General features: G+C 43.1%; 1 protein-coding gene across 3 annotated transcripts in view; it reads left to right on the top strand.

The window, feature by feature from the left end:
- Positions 1–23,623, top strand: part of LOC129706138 (ninjurin-2-like) — a 149,133-nt gene extending 125,510 nt beyond the window's left edge. Inside the window, exons 2-3 of one of the 3 annotated variants that reach the window (XM_055650150.1) lie at positions 19,368–19,599; positions 21,827–23,621. In XM_055650150.1, the coding sequence (XP_055506125.1) occupies positions 19,368–19,599; positions 21,827–21,972 (378 nt within the window). In that variant the 3' untranslated portion in view covers positions 21,973–23,621. Of the gene's footprint in view, positions 1–19,367; positions 19,600–21,826 lie in introns of those variants that run through there. The other 2 variants (XM_055650149.1, XR_008725009.1) reach the window with 2 other exon arrangements.
- Positions 23,624–23,852: the final 229 nt, after the last annotated feature.

Here is a 23,852-nt window from a genome sequence, read left to right on the forward strand (position 1 = left end):
AAAGTGTTGTCCAATTGGAACCTATTGATGCTCCTCATGTCATTGGATGCTTGTGTTTAGCAGCTCCACCTGGATGGGAGATGTGTAGGAAGGAACTGCAGATGCTGGTTTAAGCCACAAGATAGACACAAAAAAAACTGGAGTAGCTCAGCGGGTCAGACAGCATCTCTGGAGAAAAGTAATAGGTGAGGTTTCAGGTCGAGGCCCTCTTCAAACTGAGAATCAGGGGAAAGGGAAATGAGAGATATAGAGAAATAGAGAACAAATGAATTTTGGAGGTGCTATTAAAGGAGCCTTGTGGAGTAGCTGCAATACATCCGTATAGGGGGCACTGTATACTACAGACATTACGGTCCAGGTGTGGACAGACTGTTGGATAAAATGGCAGTCAAACAGGTTATTTTGTCTTGGCTAGTACTGAGCTTCTGAAATCATGGACCTGTGTCACCCTGGTCACTCCCTTCTTATCCCTTCTCCCATCAGGCAAGAGGTCCCGAAGTTTGAAAATGCATACCTCCAGATTCAGGAATCGTTTCTTCCCAGTTGTTATCAGTCAGGGAACGGTCCTTTCATCAGCTGGAGAGCAATCCTCCCATCTACCTCACTGGAGACCTTTGAACTATCTTCAATCGGACTTTATCAGACTTTAATGTTAGTGTTAGAAATTTTCCAACAAAGACTATTACAAAAACAGAGGTAGAAACTGAACAAACTTTATTGTGAGAGAGAGAGTCGCACAGAGCCCAAGTGTCTGTGGGAGTCCTCTCTGAGCTAATGCTGAAAACCATCTCTTTTATACATTGATTTAGACAAAAAAGCATCCAGACAAATGGTAATGAACAAGGACACTCAGAATTAAAAGGAAATAACATTTAGCTGTGGAAAGTTACACTGGAGCAAGATTAGCCGTTCTGCAAGTTCTGTGATAGACTCTTAATCTCTTGACCGAGACCTGTCAATTACTTGTGCCCTAGGCAGTTTTGGTAAACAATCTTGTGCAGACACAGGTAGAATACACAAGGAAATAAGTTACATACATTTTTCCATCAGTTATATCTTTGTATCTGAATGTTGTACCCTTCATCCTGGATCTGTGCACTGTGGCCAGCTTCATTGATTTCATGGATATTCTTTTCGTTTGGTGGACACAAAATGCTGGAGTTACTCAGCGGGTGAGGCAGCATCTCTGGAGAGAAGGAAAGGGCGACGTTTCGTGTCGAGATCCTTCTTCAGACTGATGTCAGGGAAGGGGGCAGGGCAAAGATAGAATGTAGTCGGAGACAGTAAGACTAGTGGGAGAACTGGGAAGGGGAAGGGGATGGAGAGAGAAAGCAAGGGCTATCTGAAGTTAGAGAAGTCAATGTTCATACTGCTAGGGTGTAAACTACCCAAGCGAAATATGATGGTAGACAAAAATGCTGGAGAAACTCAGCGGGTGAGGCAGCATCTATGGAACGAAGGAAATAGGCGACGTTTTTGGTCGAAAACCTTCTTCAGACTCTAGCTAGCAAAATATGAGGTGCTGTTCCTCCAATTTGCGCTGGGCCTCACTCTGACAATGGAGGAGGCCCAGCACAGAAAGGTCAGATGGGGAATGGGAGGGGGAGTTGAAGTGCTGAGTCACTGGGAGATCAGGTAGGTTAAGATGGACTGAATAGAGGTGTTCAGTGAAGCGATCGCCGAGCCTATGCTTGGTCTCGCCGATGTAGAGAAGTTGACACTTGGAACAGCGGATACAGTAGATGAAGTTGGAGGAGGTGCAAGTGAACCTCTGCCTCACCTGGAAAGACTATTTGGGTCCTGGGCTGGAGTCGAGGAGGGGAGGAATAGCGACAGGTGTTGCATCTCCTGCGGTTGCAGGGGACAGTACCTGGGGAGGGGGTGATTTGGGTGGGAAGGGACGAGTTGACCAGGGAGTTTTGGGGGGAACGGTCTCTGCGGAAAACAGAAAGGGGTGGAGATGGGAAGATGTGGCGAGTAGTGGGATCCCGTTGGAGGTGGCGAGGTAGTCGTTTTGTTAACTGGATAGCACATAAGCATAAGCTTTTAACTGTACCTCAATGCACCTGGATATTATAAACAAAACTAAAATTGGTAGTGGCTGCATCACTTCAGGTAAATAGAAAGTGTTGGTGCCTTGTAGATGGTGGAGAAGGTTTGGGAAGTAAGATAGTGAGTCACTTGCCACAAAGTATTCAGGCAGGCAGCTCTTTTAGCCACTGTATTTATTTGGCCAGTCCGACTAGGTTTCTGGTCAATGGTGACCCCCAAGATGTTGATGGTGAAGGAGTTGGCAAAGGCAATGTTATTGAATGCCAAGGACCAGCGGGGAGATTAACTAAAGGTTGTGTGACATTTGCGTTACTTGCAGTTTATCTGCCCAAACATGAATGTTGTCTTGGTCTTGCTGTACGCAGGCACGCAATGTTTCCTTATCTGATGAGTTATGAATAGAGCTGCACAATATGTAATTATTAATGCACACCCCCACTTCAGACCTTATGATAAAGGGAAGGTCATTGATGAGGCAGTTGAAGATAACACTCTTGTAAAAATCCTGCTGCGTTGAGAGGGTCCATAATAACACTGCCATCACCCACCCTCAGACAGAACAATGTTCTCTTACTGCTCTGGTGCTTTTGATGATAATTATCCAAAGAAAATAAACGATCATCAGAGTGCAATTCTACCATTTGATTTATGGGGGGGAAGCAGTTGGAACTAACATAGAGTCATAGTCATACAGCATGGAAACTTTGTCCATGCCGACCCAAATACCCCATCTAAGCTGGTCCCACTTGGCCCATATCTTCTAAACCCTTCCTCTTCAAGGTCATAAGGAATAGGAGTAGATTTAGGTCATTCGGCCCATCAAGTCTAATCCGCCATTCAATCATGGCTGATCTATCTCTCCCTCCTAACCCCATTCTATGTTGTCTCAAAACCTCTGACGCCTGTACTAATCAAGAATCTATCTATCTCTGCCTTAAAAATATCCACCGATGGCCTCCCTTCTGTCGCAAAGAATTCCACAGATTCACCACCCTCTGACTAAAGAAATGTCACCTCAGTTCCTTCCTAAAAAAAACATCCTTTAATTCTGAGGCTATGGCCTCTAGTCCTAGATGCTCCCACTAATGAAAACATCCACTCCACATCCACTCTATCTAAGGCTTTCACTATTCTGTAGGTTTCAATGAGGTTGCTACTCATTCTTCTAAACTCCAGCGAGTACAAACCCAGTGCCGACAACGCTCATCATAGGTTAACCCACTCATTCCTGGGATCATTCTTGTAAACCTCCTCTGGACCCTCTCCAGAGCCAGCACATCCTTCCTCAGATATGCTGCCCAAAAATGCTCACAATATTCCAAATGCGGCCCTACCAGCACCTTATAGAGCTTCAACATTACATCCCTGTTTTTGTATACAAGCCCTTTTGAAATAAATGCTAGCATTAAGTTTGCTTTCTGTCCCGTACAAATGTCTTTTAAATGTTGTTATTGTACCTGCCTCAAATACTTCCTTTGGCATCTCGTTCCCTATACCCACACCTATTTGGTGAAAAAGTTGCCCCTCAGATTCTTATTAAATTTTTATCTCCTTAAATCTGTGCCCTCCCCTTCTCGATTCCCCTCCACTGGGGAAAAAGACTCTGTGCACCCTATCTATTTCCCTCATGATTTTATACACGTCTGCAAGCTTGCTGTGCTCCAAGGAATAAAGTTGTAGCCTACCCAACCTCTCCCTATAGCTCAGCCCCTCGAATCCTGATAACATTCTTGTAAATCTTCTTTGCAGTCTTTCCCAAAGCAGGCTGACCAAAATTGAACACAATATTACATAACACAAAATAAGTGTTTAATTTCCTAATGTGGTGGTAGCAAGATTTGCTTTTGTGCAGTAGAGGAACTAAATGGTTTACTGATCAACTTCCTGAATCGGGCATTTTAGCAGCTTTCTATCATTTAAAATGCACTTTCAGTTACCACCCATGTTAGATGTTATCACTATTCTGGGAATGCTTTCCAGGATATGTAAATAATCTAATAATGCACTTGAGTGCTTGGACATCAAGCACTTACCCAAACAAATCTGTTGATTCAATTCTTGATAATAAACATTTGGCTCTGCATCCGATGATATTTCTGATGTCTGAAAGAAGAATGTTAATTAAATATCATAAATATATATATATTTTTTTTAATAAAGATTTTTGCTTAAGGCGTGCCATTGTGCATTGACCTAAAACATGCGCAGAGTCATAGAGTCTTACAGCCTGGAAACAGGCCCTTCTGCCCAACTTCCCACATCGGCCAATATGTGTACACTAGTCCCACCTTCCTGCATTTGGTCCATATTCCTCTAAACCTGTCCGATCCATGTACCTGTCTAAATGTTTCTTAAATGTTGCGATCGCACCTGCATCAACTACCTCCTCCGGCAGCTCGTTCCATACACCTACCACGCTTTGTGTGAGAAAGTTACCACTCAGGTTCCTATTAAATCTTTTTCCCCTCACCTTCCCCAATTCTGGGCAAAAGACTCTGTGTGTCTATCCAATCTATTCCTCTCATGATTTTGTCGGTCGTGGAGTGACAACTCTTTTGCCTAACCTTGAGAATCTCCTCACAATGATCCATTGATTTCAAAAGCAAGAACTTCCCTTTCTCTGAAACTTGCTGCTGTTCGAGGGTCAATTCAAAGGTCAGCCTTTGACCAGCAAAAAATGATGTGAACAAAAAAGACACAAAGTGCAGGAGTAACTCAAATGTTTAAGAAGGAACTGCAGATGCGGGAAAAATCGAAGTTAGACAAAAATGCTGTAGAAACTTAGCGGGTGAGGCAGCATCTATGGAGCAAAGGAATAGGTGACATTTTGGGTCGAGACCCTTCAGACTGATGTGGGGATTGGGGTCGGGCGGGAAGAAGAAAGGAAAGGGTGGAGACAGTGGGCTGTGGGAGAGCTGGGAAGGGGAGGGGAAAGAGGGAGAAAGCAAGGACTACCTGAAATTGGAGAGGTCATTATTCATACCACTGGGGTGTAAACTACCCAAGCAAAATATGAGGTGCTGCTCCTCCAATATATGGTGGGACTCACTCTGGCCATGGAGGAGGCCCAGGACAGAAAGGTCGGATTCGGAATGGGAAAGGGAGTTGAAGGGAGATCAGGTTGGTTATTGCGAACTGAGCGGAGGTGTTGGCCTACGCTTGGTCTCACCGATGTAGAGCAGCTGCTGTAGAGTGCAGGTGAACCTCTGCCGCACCTGGAAAGACTGCTTAGGTCCTTGGATGGAGTCAAGGGAGGAGTAACTCAAATGGTCAGGCTGCATCTCTGGAAAACATGGATAGATGACGTTTCAGGGAGGTACCATGAAGAACCTATCCATGTTCTCCAGAGATACTGCCTGACCCGCTGAGTTACTCCAGCACTTTGTGTCTTTTTTTGGAAACCATCACCAGCTTGTTCACATCATGCAGTTGTTCCTCCATGATGTGAACAAGCTGGTCTTGCAAAGCATCACATTGAAGAATTTACTCAGAGTGTGAACTAGCAAACATTTTAATTGGGATGAGGGAATTGCTGGCAATGTTGGTGCTTTCTAACACTGAAGAGGTGGCAGAGTCCCAAATGGTAGGCAAGGGCGTTACAGGCAGTAGTTAAGAATCAACCACATCACTGTGGGTCTGCAGACACATGCATGGCAGACTAGGTAAGGGCACCAAACATTAATGAACTAACACGCAAAGCGCTAGGGTCAGGTAGCATATCTGGAGAACATGGACAGGCAATGTTTCTGGCTGGGACTCTTTTTCAGATTAATTGTAGAATGGGGGAGAAAACTAGAAAAGAGGTGGGGGCAGGACAAAGCCTGGCTAGTGATAGTTGAATACAGGTAAGGGGAGGGGGGGGGGGGTGTTAATTAGCAGATGGGTGGGGAAAGGTCACAGATAAAAAGGAGGCAAAAGGATGTAACATAAGCGGATGGAGAGTGGGGAAATGTGAAGCCAGAGGAAAGGATTTAGGTGGAAGGGGACAGCGGCAGGGTAAAGGGGGTGAGATAGCAGGAGAAATGGGTACACACCCAGGTGTGGCACAAGGGAGAAAGAGAGGGGGGGGGGGGGAAGAGGGGGGGGGTGCTACCTAAAATTGGAGACTTCTTTGTTCATACCCGTTGGGTTGTAAGCTACCCATGTGGAATATGAGGTGATGTTGGTCCAGTTACTCCAGTGATGTGCTCTGCTGAAGGTTCCAACATCTGCAGTTCTTTGTTTCTCCTTTAATGAACCAGATGTGTCTTAATGATAACACGTGTGTCAATGCCACTTGTATAACTTTTCACTCCATATTATTTATCTACTGAATATCACTTCCTGGACTGCCAGGGTGGTATTTGAAGTCACATCATTGGACAAGGTCTCTAATTTACAGTAGACCTCTGGGGCAGTAATTTAACCATTTCTCTACTGTGTCTTTATCAAAAAACAAGTTATAAAGATTGGAATATACATGTTTTTTTAAATAATAGCTGAAATCTCAAAAACACAATTTTTATCTTAGAATCCAAAATATTTATTCACAGGTTTTATGGAATGCCTAAAAATAGTTCATTTTTTAAGATTAGGTGTTTTTCTAAATGGTAATTACGCCTCAGTCAACTATTTAAAATCACATCACCATAAATAAGTATAAGATTTTTCTGCCTCTTGCAAAGACTCCGTACCCTACTCTCAATTCTTCCATCTCCATTGTAGCTGCTCGCAAGATGAGGCGCTCCATTGAAAGACATACGAGACCCTTCTTCCCTGTGACTAGAAAACTGTACAACACCTCCCTCATATGTCGAGAGGTAGACTGGCTCCCTTCCCCCTCCCCCACTCCCCAAATCTTTGCATATCCCCAATCCTTTCCACTCGTCACTTTAAGTTCATGTGTTTCATGTATAACCAAGTTGTAACGTATATCCACTTTCTATAGTAAACGTGGTTCCCCTCCTGCTGTCATAGACCCACGTCTCCTCTGTGTCCTTTAGTTCTGCTCTCGTTCCCCCTTCCCAGAGAAGGAACAAGGTTACAGTTCTCGTGATCTTTACCTTTCACCCCACCAGCTTTTGCATTCAACACATCATTCTCCGACATTTTCGTCACCTTCAACGTGATCCCACCACCAGTCACATCTTCCCACCCCCATCCGTATCCTTCTCTGCTACCAGTGAGACTATTCCCTCTGCAACTCCTTGGTTCATTCATCCCTTCCCACTCAAACCATCCCCTTCTCAGGTACATTCTCCTGCAACCTCAGGAGATATAATGCCTGTCCCTTTACCTCCTCCCTCACCTCCACCCAGTCCTTCCAGATGAGACACAAGACTCTGCGACCGTTTTGCTGAGCACTTGTACTGGGTTTGACAAGGCCTGATGGACCACCCCTTTGCTAACCATTTCACTCCCCTTTCCACTCCCATACTTACCTTTCTGTCACGGGCCTCATTCACTGCCAGAGTGAAGCCACTGCAGGAACAGCGCCTGATATTCCGCTTGGCTAACTTACAACCGATCAGTATAACTCCCCTCTTCCCTGTGCCCCAACTGGACTTGCGCCCATTTTTCCCATTCCCCCTACTGTATATTCCTATCTCTGGCTGCACAATTTGCATCTCTTTTAACCTTTTGTCTTTTCATCTCCAACCATCTGCTTATCTAACCCCCCTCACCTGTATCCACGTATCACTCTCCACACTTTGTCCTGCCCCTCCTCTCTTCCAGCTTTCTCCCCCCTCTCCCCCCACCACACCACAATCACTGAAGAAGGGTCCCAAGCCGAAACATCACCTATCCATGTTCTCCAGAAATGCTGCCTGACGTACTGAGTTACTCCAGCACTTTGTGTCTTTTTTTTTGTAAACCAGCATCTGCAGTTCCTTGTGTCTACAAGATTTTCTGGATAGTTTTAGTATCACTAGTTTTCAGCCAACCATAGCATTCCAAATGATTGCCCTCAATTCAGTTGAAGAAGGCAGCAAATGTCTCCGATTTTGAAGCTGGGATGAATTACAGGAACTAACTTAGGAATTTCCACTTTACTACGGAAATGCATGAAAATCCCAGGGTTGCTGTTGATTGATTGGAGTGATGACAATCCGCACCAGTGACTTTTGCATCATCATTACTGAAATATTTTGGCCATTTTGTTCACGAAATACTATTGCCATGTGTTATTTTAATTACAGAGTGTTGCAATCTGCATTGTAAGAGTGAATGAGCCTTACAAATAGTTGATGACTTGAAATTATACTTCAATGTGCAGTGTGATTATGTTTTGCCCTTATGGCAAATCAGATATCACCAAAAAAAAGGCAAAATTGGACCACAAAGTTGTTCCCAGACTGCGCAGTTTAGACACTCAACCCTTCTGTTTTCTCTCCACATGTCAACAACTTAAAATGCAGCCTAAAAAAATATGAAAACTGTAATATTTTACATCTGATTTTGGAGCAATGTTAATAGATCTCTCCAATTTTAACTAACACTTCCCTTACCCCTCACCCTTTTGTTTTCCGCCCCACCTCCGTCACTTCCTTTTCACACTATCCTGCACCTTCACCCTCTCCTTCCACCTAGATCCAGTTTAAAGATACAGTGTGGAAACAGGCCCTTTGGCCCACCACGTTCGCTCCGACCAGCGATCCCCATATATTAACAATATCCTACACACATGAGGGACAATTTACACATACACCAAGCCAATTAATCTACAAACCTGGACATCTTTGGAATGTGGGAGGAAACCAAAGGTCTTGGAGAAAACCCACGGGGACAACGTACAAACTCCATACAGACAGCACCCGTAGTCGGATCGCACCCGGGTCTCCGGCGCTGTAAGGCTGTAAGACAGCAACTCTACCGCTGCGCCACTGTGCTGCCAATGCATCTGACACTCTGTTGTCTCATTTTCACCTCTGGTTTTTGTCCACCCACCTGCCAATCTAACCTCCTCTCCTATATCCACACATCACTTGCCAGGCTTTGTCCTGCCACCCCACCTCTTTCCCAACTTTCTCCCCACCACTGCAATCAGTCTGAGGCAGGGTCTCAACCTAAAACGTAATCCGTCCATTCCCTCCACAGATGCTGCCTGACGAGCTGAGTAACTTCAGCACTTTGTGTGTTACAAAGGGCTCAGGGCAAAATTAGCAAAATGTAGAATCCCTTTAAAATAATGATTTTCAATCACAATAATGTTTGAGTAAATTTTAAATCCAACAAAAAAATATATTTTGTTGGATTCTGGAGCAGCATTCGACCAGAATAAAGGTAGATCTCAAATGTAAGCATTCTGAAGCACAGAAAGGATCATATAGTTGTATGGATGTTATTATCGTGCATCTGCAGGAAGTACATTTTGGGCTGTGACTGCATGTCCATTCAAATATCAGCATAATCTCAGCAAAGAGTCAGCTTGACTGAAGGTGAACATTTTCACTTTGGGGAGCCACAAACAGTCTGTCAGTAATTCAGTTAAGGCTTGAGAAATCTCCTGCTCATGAAAGGAATGTTGGTTTGAAGCTGGTGGGCAGGAAACCTACCAGGGATAACGAGGGAGAGAAAATCAGTGTTTTTACAAGTCACGTGCTTGAAGGTTTTTACACCAGAAATATTGGCTGAAATTCCATTTGCTGCTGCAGTGCTTAAAAAAAACAAAATTGGTGTAACAGCATGGAAACAGGCCCCTCAGCCAATCATCTACACTGATCACCCATTCACGCTAGTTCTATCTTATCCCGCTTTCTTACCGACTCCCATCATACAAGGAACAATTTGCAGAGGCCAAGTAACCTACAAACCCACATGTCTTTATGATATGGGAGGAAACCGGAGCACCAGGAGGAAACCCATGTGGTCACAGGGAGACCATGCAAACTGTACAAAAACGGCACCCATGATTACAATCAAACTCAGGTCTCTGGTGCTGAGGCAGCAGCTCTACTAGCTGCGCCACTGTGCCACCCTAAAAGCAGTGTCGTTTCCTCCAAGTGATCTCCTACATGGAGTAGTATTGATTCACCAGTCAATGGGAGGTGGTAATCACCAAGTGTCCCTGCCCACCTAACCTGATGTCACGAGATTCCATGGGATCCAGAGTCAATCTGGATGATTCCTCTGGCAGTTACTCTGCACCATTGTGTTACCAACTCTGCTGTACCTGTTGCCGGTAGGACAGGACATACCCAGGGATGGAGATAGGGGTGTTTGGGGCGTCAACTGTAATATATGATATAAAGTATAAAGTGCTCATTTCTGTTCTCTCCATTCTCTCTTGCTCTATGGTTGTATGGATCGATTGATCGATGGATCAATGTCTCTATGGATCTATGACTCTATGCTTCTGGCTCGTTGGCCCTATGTCCATGATTCTATAACTCCATTATTTAGATCTTAGCATTTAACAGATGGCCATAGGCTGCTCACGCCTCTTCATTTAATAACATAATCTAAATTAGGTTCAAGTCTTCTTTGGCTTCCTGGCATCCACTGCTCTTTGTATAAATCAAGTGGACTCCAACCCTGTGCTTGTTTTTGGGTGCCCATTATTCTTCATCTGATGTTGTGCAACTCTTTCTGGTGGAAAACATTCCACTATTCAGAATCTTCCATGTGACCGTAAATAACAAGAGGAAATATATGTAAAACAATGTTCCCCAGCTGGAAAACAAGATATATTAAAGATATTGGCTGAGTAAAGCAAGCAGCAAGTGGAAGAATGTGCCCCTGGTGCTATGAATAATGGGCTTTGTGCAGTGGTACCAGATGGACTTTAGTAACGTTAGGTAAGCTGATCTGGTAAGATCCATGTAATAAAATTGCAATAAGTTTTTAAAAGAGCTTATGGTGGAAACAAATAAATTAGATAGACTGGATCAAGAATGAATACTTAAGTGTATTTTGGAGCTTAACTCACTGCAGCTGCTTTTTAAGAAAGACTTGGTTTATTGTTGTCACATGAGGCAGGGACTAGATAGATAGATAGATAGATAGATAGATAGATAGATAGATAGATAGATAGATAGGTAGGTAGATAGATAGATAGATAGATAGATAGATAGATAGATAGATAGATAGATAGATAGATAGATAGATAGATAGATAGATAGATAGATAGATAGATAGATAGATAGATAGATAGATAGATAGACTGATAGATAGATAGATAGATAGATAGATAGATAGATAGATAGATAGATAGATAGATAGATAGATAGATAGATAGATAGATAGATAGATAGATAGATAGATAGATAGATACTTTATTCATCCCCTCAGGGAAATTCAGAGACTTGCCATTTGCAGCACACCAATAAAAAAATACACCACATTAAAGATTTTAACAATAAACATAAAAACATCCCCCCAAAATGGTTCCCACTGTGAGGGAAGGCACCAAAGTCCAGTCCTATCCCTTGTTCACCCATGGTCGGGCCTATCGCAACGTTTATGAAACAATTAGACAGATACACGGATAGGACAGATTTAAAGGGATATGGGTCAAATGCAGGCAGGTGGAACTAGTGCATATGGAACATGTTGGGTGGTGTGGGCAAGTTGGGCTGAAGGGCCTGACAATGTACCGATGTGTAGTGACAAGCTTTCTTTTGCATGCTACCCAATCAAATAATATTGTACATAAATAAATCAAGGCCAAGGGACTGCAAAATGATTTCCATAAATAACTCGGGTACAATAGGTGGAGTGAAGGGAAAGATACAGAGTGCAAAATATAACTCTCAGCATTATAGCGCAACAGTTCTAGAGACACAGTCAAATGTCCGCAGTGCGATGGAGGTGAATCGGACAGTACACTGGCTAATGGAAGGACTGTACAGAAACCAGATAACAGAAGGGAAGAAGCCATCCCTGAGTCCGGTGGTGCGAGCTTTCAAGCTTCTGTACCTTCTGCCCCATGGGAGCGGGGAGAGAATGAAAGATCTTTGATTATGTTGGCTGTTTTCTCAAGGCAGTGTGAAGTCAATGTTGGGGGATATGGTCCGTGTGATGGACCGGGCCACATCCACAACTCTGAAATTTAATGTGCTCTTGGCTAGGGCTGTTCCTAAAGCGGAGTCAAGGGATATGGGGAGAAGGCAGGAACGGGGCACAGATTGTGGATGATCAGTCATGATCACAGTGAATGGTGGTGCTGGCTCGAAGGGCCGAATGGCCTACTCCTGCACCTATTGTCTATTGTCTATTCTCTATTGTCTAAACCAAGCTGTAATGCAACTCGACTGCTGACCTTCACAAACTTCTTCTATGCATAGCTGTCCCTAGAAATGGCCAAACAAAGCATATTGCTGCTCTCTGCAACCCTCCCCACTGAAAACCTTACTCTGCCCAGCAGTGTGGCCCTTGTGCCCTGCCCTGGCTGCAGTTTAGTCTTCAAATGCTCCTGAAATCCTATCTCTGAACACTCCCTGAATTCAATACATAAGTTAATATGTGTGAGTGATGTTAAATAATCTTGGCCTTGGATTTCCTCCATGCCTACAGGGCGCGGTTAATGGTTACTGTTCAGCCCTCCAGCTATTATCTCAGTCTTGGACTCACCACTTAGAAACTCTGGACGATCAAGGCCATGCTAAATAGGCCGACAGAGAAGCCTTCACACTATATGCCAGTGTGCGGTGTCTGAAGGAAATCAGGAAGTGTGGGGTGAGCTGAGCCTGAGAGGGTCACGGCAGAAGGATCTGGTTGTGGGATGTATGGTCATGAATAGGAAGTGGGATCAGGTAAGGGTAGAGAATAGGAAGGGGTCAGGGAGGGAATGATGAATGTTTGAATGTTCAGTGGATAAGGAAGTTGGGAGGTTGGTGGGTAGAAGGTTATGGTTGGGTGATTAAGAGGTTGGGTGATCAGGAGGTGAGAGGTTCAGGTATTACTGGTTGAGCATTGAAGTGTTGGGTGATAGATGACGTGGAGCACAATTCAGTTGATCAGCTGGCAAGACGTAGGCTGGAAAATACATAAATGGGTGAGGAGGGGATTCAGTCTCAGATCTGGGAACAATGGGGGTTGCTAGCATTGGTGGTGGTGGGCAAGGGCAGGTAATTGTGTGTCAAAGGAGGACATGCAAGTAAATAACTTTGTTTATCTACCTGCGTCAGGCATTAAAATATCTTGCGTGTTGGAAGCTTGGATATGCTGGAGTGGTCTGCTACTAGAAACTAAGAACTGCAAATACTGGAGTAACTAAATGGGTCAGGCAGCATGCCTGGTTGTGTTGTGGAAGTCATTCCTTCCACTTCCAGGGCATCACTGCAAGAGCTCCCTAGGACAGTGGCCTGGGCTCAACCATTGAAAGGTCAAAACCTATTTGCTGATGATTCTGCAATTGCTTGGGTCTGCACTATATTCAATTGCATTTGCAACTCAAAAAGGCAGTTGACCAAAGAGACCCACAGCACCCTGGCAAGCTACCATTGGGAAGCAGGTACAGGAACCTGACAACCATTACCTCCAGACCCCTCTGGTTTATGATATATATATATATACACAACTTGGACGTAAATATGGATAGGTTGGTTAATAAGTTGGCAGAAAACACTAGAATTGATTGAGTTGCAGACAGTAAGAAAGGCTGTCAAAGTATTCAGTGGGATACAGATCAGCTACAGAAATGGGTGGAGAAATATCAGATGGAATTTAAGACAAGCAAGTGTGAGATATATTTTGGGAGGTCGTAAGGGGAAAGTATACAGTTAATGGTAAGATCCTTAATGGTGTTGATGTACAGTGGGATTTTGGGATCAAAGTTCATAGGTCCTGAAAGTCACAACACAAGTACTGTAGGTAGAGTGGTAAAGAAGGCATACGGAATGCTTGCCTTAAATGGTGAGGGCATTGAATATAAGCGTGAAGAAGTCATGTTATAACTTTATATGACTTTGGTTAGGCTGCTTTAGGAGTATTGTGTGCAATTCTGGTTGCCTCCGTTATAGGAAGGATGTGGAGGCTTTGGAGAGGGAGCAGAAAAGGTTTACCCAAATGCTGCCCGAGCAGAGGTTATTAGCTATAAGGAGCGGTTGGACCAACTTGGATGGTTTTCTCAGGTGTGTCCAAAGGGAAGATCCAATAGAAGTGAATACAATTAGGAAAGACATAGATAGGCTGGTGAAGGTGGATACTCTACTGATGTTTAAGAGACTTTTTGATAGGCACATGGATATGTAGGAAAAAGAGGGATTATGTGCAGGCAGGCATGAACATCGAGGGCTGAAGGGCCTGTTACTATTTTATGTACTATAATGTGATGTTCAAATAAATTAGTTCTTTACATTAGTTACAACCCTCTGGGTTTACCCGAGTCATTTGATTAAAATATGGCTAAAATTAAGACTCTCTGTGAAAACAGTTTGTCTTAACTTGTTTCATATAAAGGTGTTTAAAGCCTCTGCAAAGTGGTGCAGCCTAGCGCACAAAGTTCCTTCTGATTTTGATGGATTTACTGCCATCTGGTGGTCATTACCAAAGATTATAGAGCTCTATGATCTTTGGTCATTACTGGATATCTTCCCAGTTTCTGCCTCTTTCAACTGAAGGTTCTCATCGTCTCTTCCCAGATTCTGCCACTCCCCTGCATTCAAGGCGCAGTTTGCAGAACATCAGTATTTCCAGCATTTTCTATTTTTTATCATATGAGGGCAAGGCTAGATTTGGTTGTGAAAACAAATTTCCGCGAAGTGCCAATGTCGAGTTTTACACATAAGTGAAGGGTGGTTATGCTATTCGAGTTGGAATCAAAGGTGGTTCAGAAATAAGATGTACAGATAATAAATGGAGGGCTTTAATGTGCAACCAGTGTGTGCAAACAAGTCAAGTTCAGACATGAGAGGAGAAATTTGGAAAAAGAGCAAAAAGAAAAAAAGGTGTGATTTAGTCTCCTGCCACTATAATAGCAACTCTTCCTTTCAGAGAATTACTGCTTTGAAACTGGAAGGATTAAGAGTCAGATTTAATTTTAATTGTCATTGTCAGTGTACAGTACCGAGACAACGAAATGCATTTAGCATCTCCCTGGAAGAGCGACATAGCAAATGATTTGAATAAATAATAATAAGTGTCCGGGGGGGGGGGGTGATTGGCAGGGGGGAGGGGGTGGTGATTGGCAGTCACCGAGGTACGTTGTTGAGTGACAGCCGCCGGGAAGAGGAGACAGATGACCTTCTTCAGTCTCCTCAGGAAGAAGAGACGCTGATGAGCCTTCTTGATCAGAGTAGAGGTATTGTGGGTCCAAGAGAGGTCATCGGAGATGTTGACTCCCAGGAACCTGAAGCTAGAAACACGTTCCACCTCCGTCCCGTTAATGTGGATGGGGGTGTGCGTGCCGCCTCTGGACTTCCTGAAGTCTACAATGATCTCCTTGGTCTTCTTGGAGTTAAGGGCCAGGTTGTTGTCAGCGCACCATGTTGCTAAGTGCTGGGCTTCCTCCCTGTAGGCCAACTCATCATTGTTAATGATGAGGCCAATCACCGTTGTATCATCTGCATTAAGTTGATTTTAACCTTGTGTATTCAATGATTGTGCCTCCCTTGATTCCACATGAAACTGCAGTAACCATGACAGAATTATTAATGGAGACACAAGGAACCGTTGATGCTGGATTCTTGTGCAAAACACAAAGTGCTGGAGTAACTCAGTGGGCCTGGCAGCATCTGTGGTGAGAACGAATGGGAGATGTTTTGGGTCAGGACCCTTATTTATTAATAATTAAAACATTATTATGAATTATTAATGATAGCCATTTCCACTGAAATAGAGCCAATTGTATCAGAATGCATTTATTGGTGGATTTATTAGAGAGTACCTCATTCCAAAAATCTATAAAGGCATATTCTGCTCTTTGAAATCAACACAATACATGCCGAGAATACCGCTTCAAATTATATCTGAAAGGAAACTAACACATTAAAATGTCAGAAGCTGAACATTACAATTAATTCAACTCAATATAGATCAAACAATCATCTCTTGTATTTTATAAAATGTCTAATTCCCACCATTTAGCATTTTCCTTTTTATCTGCATCGTGTTGTAACTGTATAAGTGAGTCGTTGGTGAGACCAATTTTGGAGCATTGTGTGCAGATCTGGTCGCCCAGTTTTAGGATAGAAGACATTAAGCTGGAGGGGAACTAAAAACAGATTAATGAGGATGTTACCAATACTGGAGGGCTTGAGTTACAGTATAAGGAATGGCTGGATAGACCAAGGTTATTTTTCCCTGGAGCATAGGAAGCTGAGGGATGACCTTATTGAGGCGTATAAAAATCATGAGGGGCAGAGATAAGGTGAATAGTCACAGTAATTTTCACAGGGCAAGGGAGTCGAAAACAAGAGCTCATAGGGTTAAAGTGCTAGGAGAGTGTTACTGATTGTGGATGATCAGCCATGATCACATTGAATAGCGGTGCTGGCTCGAAGGGCCGAATGGCCTACTCCTGCACCTATTGTCTATTGTCTGTTGAGAAATATTTAAAAAGGACCAGAGGAGCAACGTTTTCACACAGGCTTCGTCAATCTTGAGTATTGTCCAATGAATCCTGTTGAGAGTCTGTGCGTATGAACATCATGCATGGAAAGAACTATCAGAGGAAGCTGGAGAAATTGGTGAATTTATGATGTTTGAAAGACATTTAGATAGGTACAGAGATTTTTTAAATGGTTTACAGGGATGTGGGCCAAATATAGGGCGGCACAGTGGTGCAGCTGTTGAGCTATTGTCTGACAGAGCGAGAGACCCGGGCTCGACCCTGACTTGTCAGTGTGGAGTTTGTACATTCTCCCTGTGACCTGCGTGGGTTTTCTCGGAGATCTTGGGTGTCCTCACACACTCCAAAGGCGTACAGGTTTGTAGGTTAATTGGCTTGGTGTAAATGTAAAATTGTCCCTGGTGTGTGTAGGATAGTGTTCATGTGTGGGAATCGCTGGTTGGTGCGGACTCGGTGGGCCAAAGGGCCTGTTTCCACACAGTAGCTCGAAACTAAAAAAACTAAACACAGGGAAATTGGGCTTGTTCAGACAGATGGCAATGGATGAGTTGTCAAAGGGCCTGTTTCTGAGCCATGTCTCAGTGACTCTCTCCTTGATTTATTTGCGATTAGCCCATCACAGCATTCCTGGTGTCGAAGTTTGCTGGAATCAAACTGATAAAAACATGTCCAACTCCACAGGCAGAATCAGATTTGTCTACACTAGCATCCTTAAAAAAACACACAAGAATGTAAGATTGCAAGAAGCATTTCAGTTTTTTATAGTGAAAGGACTTAGAGGATACCTATCTGGCCCAAGTCTGATAGGATCTGACTGTATGTGTTGGGTTCAGGTCAGGTTGAGTGTATATTCTCATCAAGTGTTCAGATTAGGTTGACCTGTGCTGGTCTGGCTCAATACTTAATGTGCATTATATTGACTCACCTAATATTTCTGCATGTGGATGGTGTGAGGTTGTCATGTTTATGTTTATGGTGATGATGGGTTGGGTTTGGTGTGGAAAGATTATGTGTGCACAGTCAATAAACGGACAGGAAAGACATGGAAAGGCCTATATTTTTTAGTTTGGTTTAGTTTATAGATACAGCACGGAAACAGGCCCTTCAGCCGACCAGCGATCCACGCAAATTATCACTCTCCTACAACCACTAGGGACAATCTGTACGTTTTTGGAGTGTGGGAAGAAACCGAAGATCTCGGAGAAAATCCATGCAGGTCACGGGGAGAACGTACAAACTCTGTACAGACAGCACCTGTTCCCGATGTTGGGGAAGTCCAGAACAAGGGGTCACAGTTTAAGGATAAGGGGGAAATCTTTTAGGACCGCGATGAGGAAAACATTTTTCACACAGCGAGTGGTGAATCTCTGGAATTCTCTGCCACAGAAGGTAGTTGAGGCCAGTTCATTGGCTATATTTAAGAGGGAGTTAGATGTGGCCCTTGTGGCTAAAGGGATCAGGGGGTATGGAGAGAAGGCAGGTACAGGATACTTAGTTGGATGATCAGCCATGATCATATTGAATGGCGGTGCAGGCTCGAAGGGCCGAATGACCTACTACTGCATCTATTTTCTATGTTTCTATGTAATATTCCAAATAGATGACCTTACATCAGAAATGGCCAAAACTGAAACAACCCGGATTAGCTGGTTATCTGAAAGCACTGAATTAATTGTTGAACTCCAAGGTTTAGGATTAGGATTATCATCGTCTGAGGTATAGTGAAAAGCTATCCAATTTTACGCTATCCAATCAATGAGTGCTAATAGTATGCTGTGAATACAACTAATACCATCTCAAGTACAATTGGTAGAGCAAAGGGAAAGATACAGGGTGCAGAATATAGTTTTCAGCATTATAATGTAACAGTTGCAGAAATAAATTCAAATGTCCTTAATGAGGCAGAGAAGAATCAAACTGTACCCTAGTTTATGGAAGGATCGTTCAGATAATAGTGGAGGAGTAGCTGTTTCTAAGTCTGACGATGTGCGCTTTTAAGCTTCTGTACCTCCCGTGTGGTGGGAACAGGGGGAAGGAATGACCAGGATGAGAAAGGTCTTTGATTATGTTGGCTGCTTTTCCAACGCAATGTAAAGTGTAGATGGAGTCAGTGGTGGGTGGTCTGGTCTGTGTGATGCACTGGGCTACATCCACAAACCCCTTTAATTCCTTACCCATTTTGGGCAGAGCTGTTCCCAAATTAAGCCGTGATGCAACTCGACAGTATGCTTTCTACGGGGCATCTATAGAAGTTTGTAAGAACCATTGGAGACCTGCTGTATTTTCCCAGTCTCCGGAGGAAATTGAGGCGTTGGTGTGCCTTCTTGGCTGTCACTTCAGTGCGGTTTGTCCATGATAGATCATTGGTGATATTTATAGCAGAGAAGATAAAGCTCTCAACCCGTTTCATTATGGCACCATTGATACTGAACTCAGGAAGCATGTACTCCACCACGCTTCCTGAAGTCTATAACTAACTCCTTCATCTTGCTGCCATTGACGGTTGCAACAAGGTAAAAGGCAGTGGGTTCCTGACCTTGGCTTACATGGGGTAGATGGTCCTGGTTGCACTGGAGAATATTTGAGGGAGAGGGAGGTGCAGCAATGTCTGCTGAGGCCGGAAGGAGGATTGGATGGATTGGGAGTTGAGCCTTTAATGGTAAACATAAAAAATCTACATTTTATGTCTCTGCATGCGAATGTCTCGAAGGACCTCTCCTGCAGAACAGATGTGTAGAGCAATTGGTGAGCCAGCGATTCTTTATATGGGTTTGTTCTCATTTTTAAAGCAAGCTAATGTTTTTCTCTTCTGTACATTCCATAGGGTGAAGAGATTGGCACAGGATCAGTGGCTTCATTCAACTTCAACAAATATGCCACAATAAAGAGTATGGCAGAAGGCATGCTCGATGTCACTTTACTTATGTCGAATGCAAAGCAGCTGGCTATGGTGGTCAACCATGGCCCAGAATATAAATTCTACATTCCTCTTATTGTCCTGATTTGTCTCTGCCTCTTACTTCAGATTGTTATTTTCTTATTCCTTATCTTTATTGGTGAGTATAGTCTGCTATTATTTCCATGTGCTGTTAACTTCAGAGAGAGCTAGCTGGGAGTTTACCAAGTTTGACTACGGGGGAGTTCTGTGTCATTATTGGCAGAGATCTAATTGGTGTTTAAATTAGACAGCCTCTAAAAGGTTTTGGCCATCATTGAACAAACAAAGCTGAAATGAGTAACTGGAAAATGAAACCATGTGGGAGAATGGACTCCAAATGTTCGAAGCCCTGCACCAAATGTCTTGTTGTATAAAGTAGTGTGTAGGAGAGATGTATTGTGTCCACAGGTGGCCAGCAAGCTCTCTAATCAGCATTAACCAGTCCAAAAGACATGTGTAAGAATGAACTGCAGATGCTGGTTTAAATCGAAGGAAGACACAAAATGCTGGAGTAACTCAGCGGGTGAGGCAGCATCTCTGGAGAGAAGGAATGGGCGACGTTTCGGGTCGAGACCCTTCTTCAGACTGATGTCAGGGGAGGGGGTGGGACAAAAACAGAATGTAGGCGGAGACAGTAAGACTATTGGGAGAACTGGGAAGGGGATGGACAGAGAAAGCAATCTGAAGTTAGAAAAGTCTGTGTTCATACCGCTGGGGTGTAAACTAACCAATATGAGGTGCTGTTCCTCCAATTTACGCTGGGCCTCACTCTGACAATGGAGGAGGCCCAGGACAGAAAGGTCAGATTGAGAATGGGAGGGGGGAGTTGTATTGGGAGAGGTAAATGCCAAAACATGGATGCAGTGCAGCTGGATGTCCTGAATGGGTGGGAGGGGGTAGTAGTAAACACAATGTTGTCGTCATCAATGGAGGTGCTATAGGTGACAGCTTTAGGTTCCTAGACATCCATATCAGCAGCAACCTAACCTGAACCCTTCGTTGCGGTGATTAAGAAAGTGCTTCAGTGTGTTACTCTCTTGGGCATCTGAGATGATTCAGCATGTCCGCGCAGATTCTCTTGAACTTCTACTAGAATGTATTTTGTCAGGATGCATCTCAGCCAGCCTGGACTGAACCTTCAGAGAGGTGAACATAGTCCAAAACATCACTGGCTCATCACTTCCTTCAACCCACTCATGGGTGCATTGCATCAGGAAGGCTGAGAATACTGTCAAGGATTCCTGCCACCCTGAACAATCTGTTTTTATTTTTTACCTTTGAGAAGGTACAGGAAGTGAAGCCCAGACGTTTCCAGAACCAGTCACCTCCCTCAAACACCATTTCTGTTGCCCATGCACTCTTGCTCTGAACTCTACCTCAGTTATACCTTTCTTGCACTTCAATATTTTTTTTCCACTACTTCAGATTGCAGTACAATCTGTTGTTTTACGTTTATTGGTGTTTGTTGTTGTATCTATCATTGCTGCACACTGTGTACACTATGAGTTGTGCGTGAACAAGGAATGCAGCTATACCCTGCTGTATGCGACAATTAACTAATCTGGATCTAAACATGGATAGGACAGGTTTGGGGGGATATGGACCAAAAACGGGCAGGGGGAACGAGCGTAGCTGGGACATGTTGGCCAGTGTGGGAAAGTTGAGCCTGTTTCGACACTGTATCACTCTATGACACTCTGTCTCTTTCTATGACTCTATGGATCTGGACATTTCTTTAAATTTATATTTATTCAGACAAGAAAATTGATTATGGCTTTTGTCCAGTCACGTTCTTCTTCTTCTTCTTCTTCTTTCGTGTGGCGTGCGCAGCCTAAAGTTGTTGGACAACTTGTTCTATTTGATCTTCCGTTTGTGCACATCGAGTTGATTGCATTAGTCGAAACAGGGCGGAACACGTGAAGGTTGCAATCTTCCACCCCACCAGTCACGTTGTCTTGTGAAGAAGGGCCCCAACCTGAAACGTTTCCTGTCAATGTTCTCCAGAGATACTGTCTGACCCGCTGAGTTACTCCAGCCATTGTGGATTTTTTTTACCTGTTGTCTTTACCAGGCCATATATCACTGAAGATCACTACGACATGTTAGCTCTCTAACTGAACTTGCCAGTGCTCCCCACATATTATAAATGAGGATATATTTTATTTGCTAGTCTAGCACTGAACAACATTTTTAGTTTATCTGAATGGCACATTATTTACATTATTTACACATTTTTACAAGAAGGTCAGTGTTGTCTATGCTAACTGCATGTAATGTAATGGACACCAGAGCTTGCCTTTTTGTCACCCCCTTGTTTAATCTTTCAATCTGCTAAATTTGTACAGCTAAAACCAACGTGAATGAAGTTGAAAAGCAGAAAAAGTTGAATCTGTGGAACATCATCGTCACTTTCCTCGTTGGAATCACTCTTTTCATTAATGTATTCATCACTGCACTAATGCCGGGGAAGAATGATGCTACGTTGACCTAAGAACTTCCAAATACACATTGTATATGCAAAGTTGAACAGACGCATTTTAAAATCTATAAGATAGATACCTACAACTTCAGTGTTTGCAATTATTAATTTAAAAGAAAATGCCTTTTGTATTTTTAATTATGTTTCTCTCATGACTTTGGCTTAATAAACTAAGATGTGTGGGCACGTCGAAAGGAATGCGGATGTCGTAAACACTAATAACTCTTCAGCTTCCTGAGATTAATACAGTGCCCTGGTGCCATGTTAATATTTATTCATACAAAGGCTTTTATTATATTATCCAGGTGGATAACTGGAAACTCGTCTCTTGAACCTAACAGTTGCTTTGTTTGCATTAGTCTTTTGGCAACAGGGAGGATCTGGTTTTATTCCACTCCTTTGCTGTAATGTTTGCTGTAAACTAATTGATCACAAGTATAATTATGCCACAAATCTGTCATATTTCTCCAGGTGCAGCTGTGTTATTGAAAGACTGCATAATTCATATGTTGCATCTTCTATTCATATGTTGCACCTTCTATTCATATGTGCTGAGAATGGTTAACCTCATCCTAACACTTACCTAAAAGTTACATATGAGTTTGAGATCTGCAGCTGAAGGGGCCTGATGCAAAACATTACCTGTCCATATCCTCCAGGGATGCTGCCTAGCCCGCTGAGTTATTCCACCATTTTGTGCCTTTCCCTGATATATCCATACGTGTACTTATTTTTAACTAAAACTCTGTCTTTAATTGATTTGTTTTAAAAATACACAAGTCTTTGATAGAAGAATAATCAAAGCTACTTCAGATTTGTACGTTAAAACCCATTTAAATTCAGGACAGAAGCTCGATGTGTGTGGCAAGATGATCAATAAGTGTACAGAACATTTTTCTAATCCATGGCCAAAGTCAAATCAGTGTTTTTCTGCAGTATATTAATAAATTGACTTTTAATGGTGCCAGCTTTCTAAGCCATCCGAGCCACTTTGGCAGGGCTCGGTATCATTGGTCAACATACAGTGACCTTTGACTCTGCTTCTGTTAGGCAAGCAATGTTAAAATAACCCATTTTGAGTATTTTGATAGTATTATGCTGTAATGCTGACGCAATATCAAGGCGTGTTTAAACGTGTATGATTAACTGAGTGATTACTAGACAGAAGTGTGATGACTTCAATGCAGAGCAAGAATTTGCATGAATAAAGTTTTGACTATGATCTTGAAATCATTTCAGTATGTCATTGTATCTATATAACATGAATGTTCATTTTAAATATCTTTTAATATTCTTAAGCTAAGACTGTTTCTTCAATAAATGCACATTTACCCTTTGGCGTTGCACTTGTAGTCTAAATTTTGTAAATAATGCTATGCCCGCAAGTCTCCCTTAAAATAGTTTGCAGCTGACTTGGAGGAGAGCTGAATAATTTGCAACGTGACTGGCTGGCATTGCATGTTTTCAGCACTGAAAGAGCCCCGTCTGTTATTACCTGCAGAGAATATGTTCCTTGTACAGTGACTAATGGTGCAATTGGGCCTGTGATGTAATTGGTAATTGGCGGAAGCCTTGCCACTTGGCAGTATTAAAGACGATGAGTGAAGATTTAGGCCAGCGCTTTGGATGGTGTTGGAGGAAGGGATGTTATTCTCAGTACACAGAAATTAAATATCACTTATGCAATGAAAGTATTCAAGAGATTTATTGTTTTCACCATTTTCTTTTTTCTTGGATGTTACTTGGTCATGTAAGGTGTATGGCTCCACATGTCAATATCATCTAGGCCATTAGGTAAACTTTTGTGCTATGACAGCACTGCTCAGGAATGTCCTCAAAACTGTGGCCACTCTGTCTGTGTAACAATGCCGGAGGTGCAATCACCTAACTTG

This window comes from Leucoraja erinacea, chromosome 19 (genome assembly GCF_028641065.1).
Source record: "Leucoraja erinacea ecotype New England chromosome 19, Leri_hhj_1, whole genome shotgun sequence".
NCBI lineage: Eukaryota > Metazoa > Chordata > Chondrichthyes > Rajiformes > Rajidae > Leucoraja > Leucoraja erinaceus.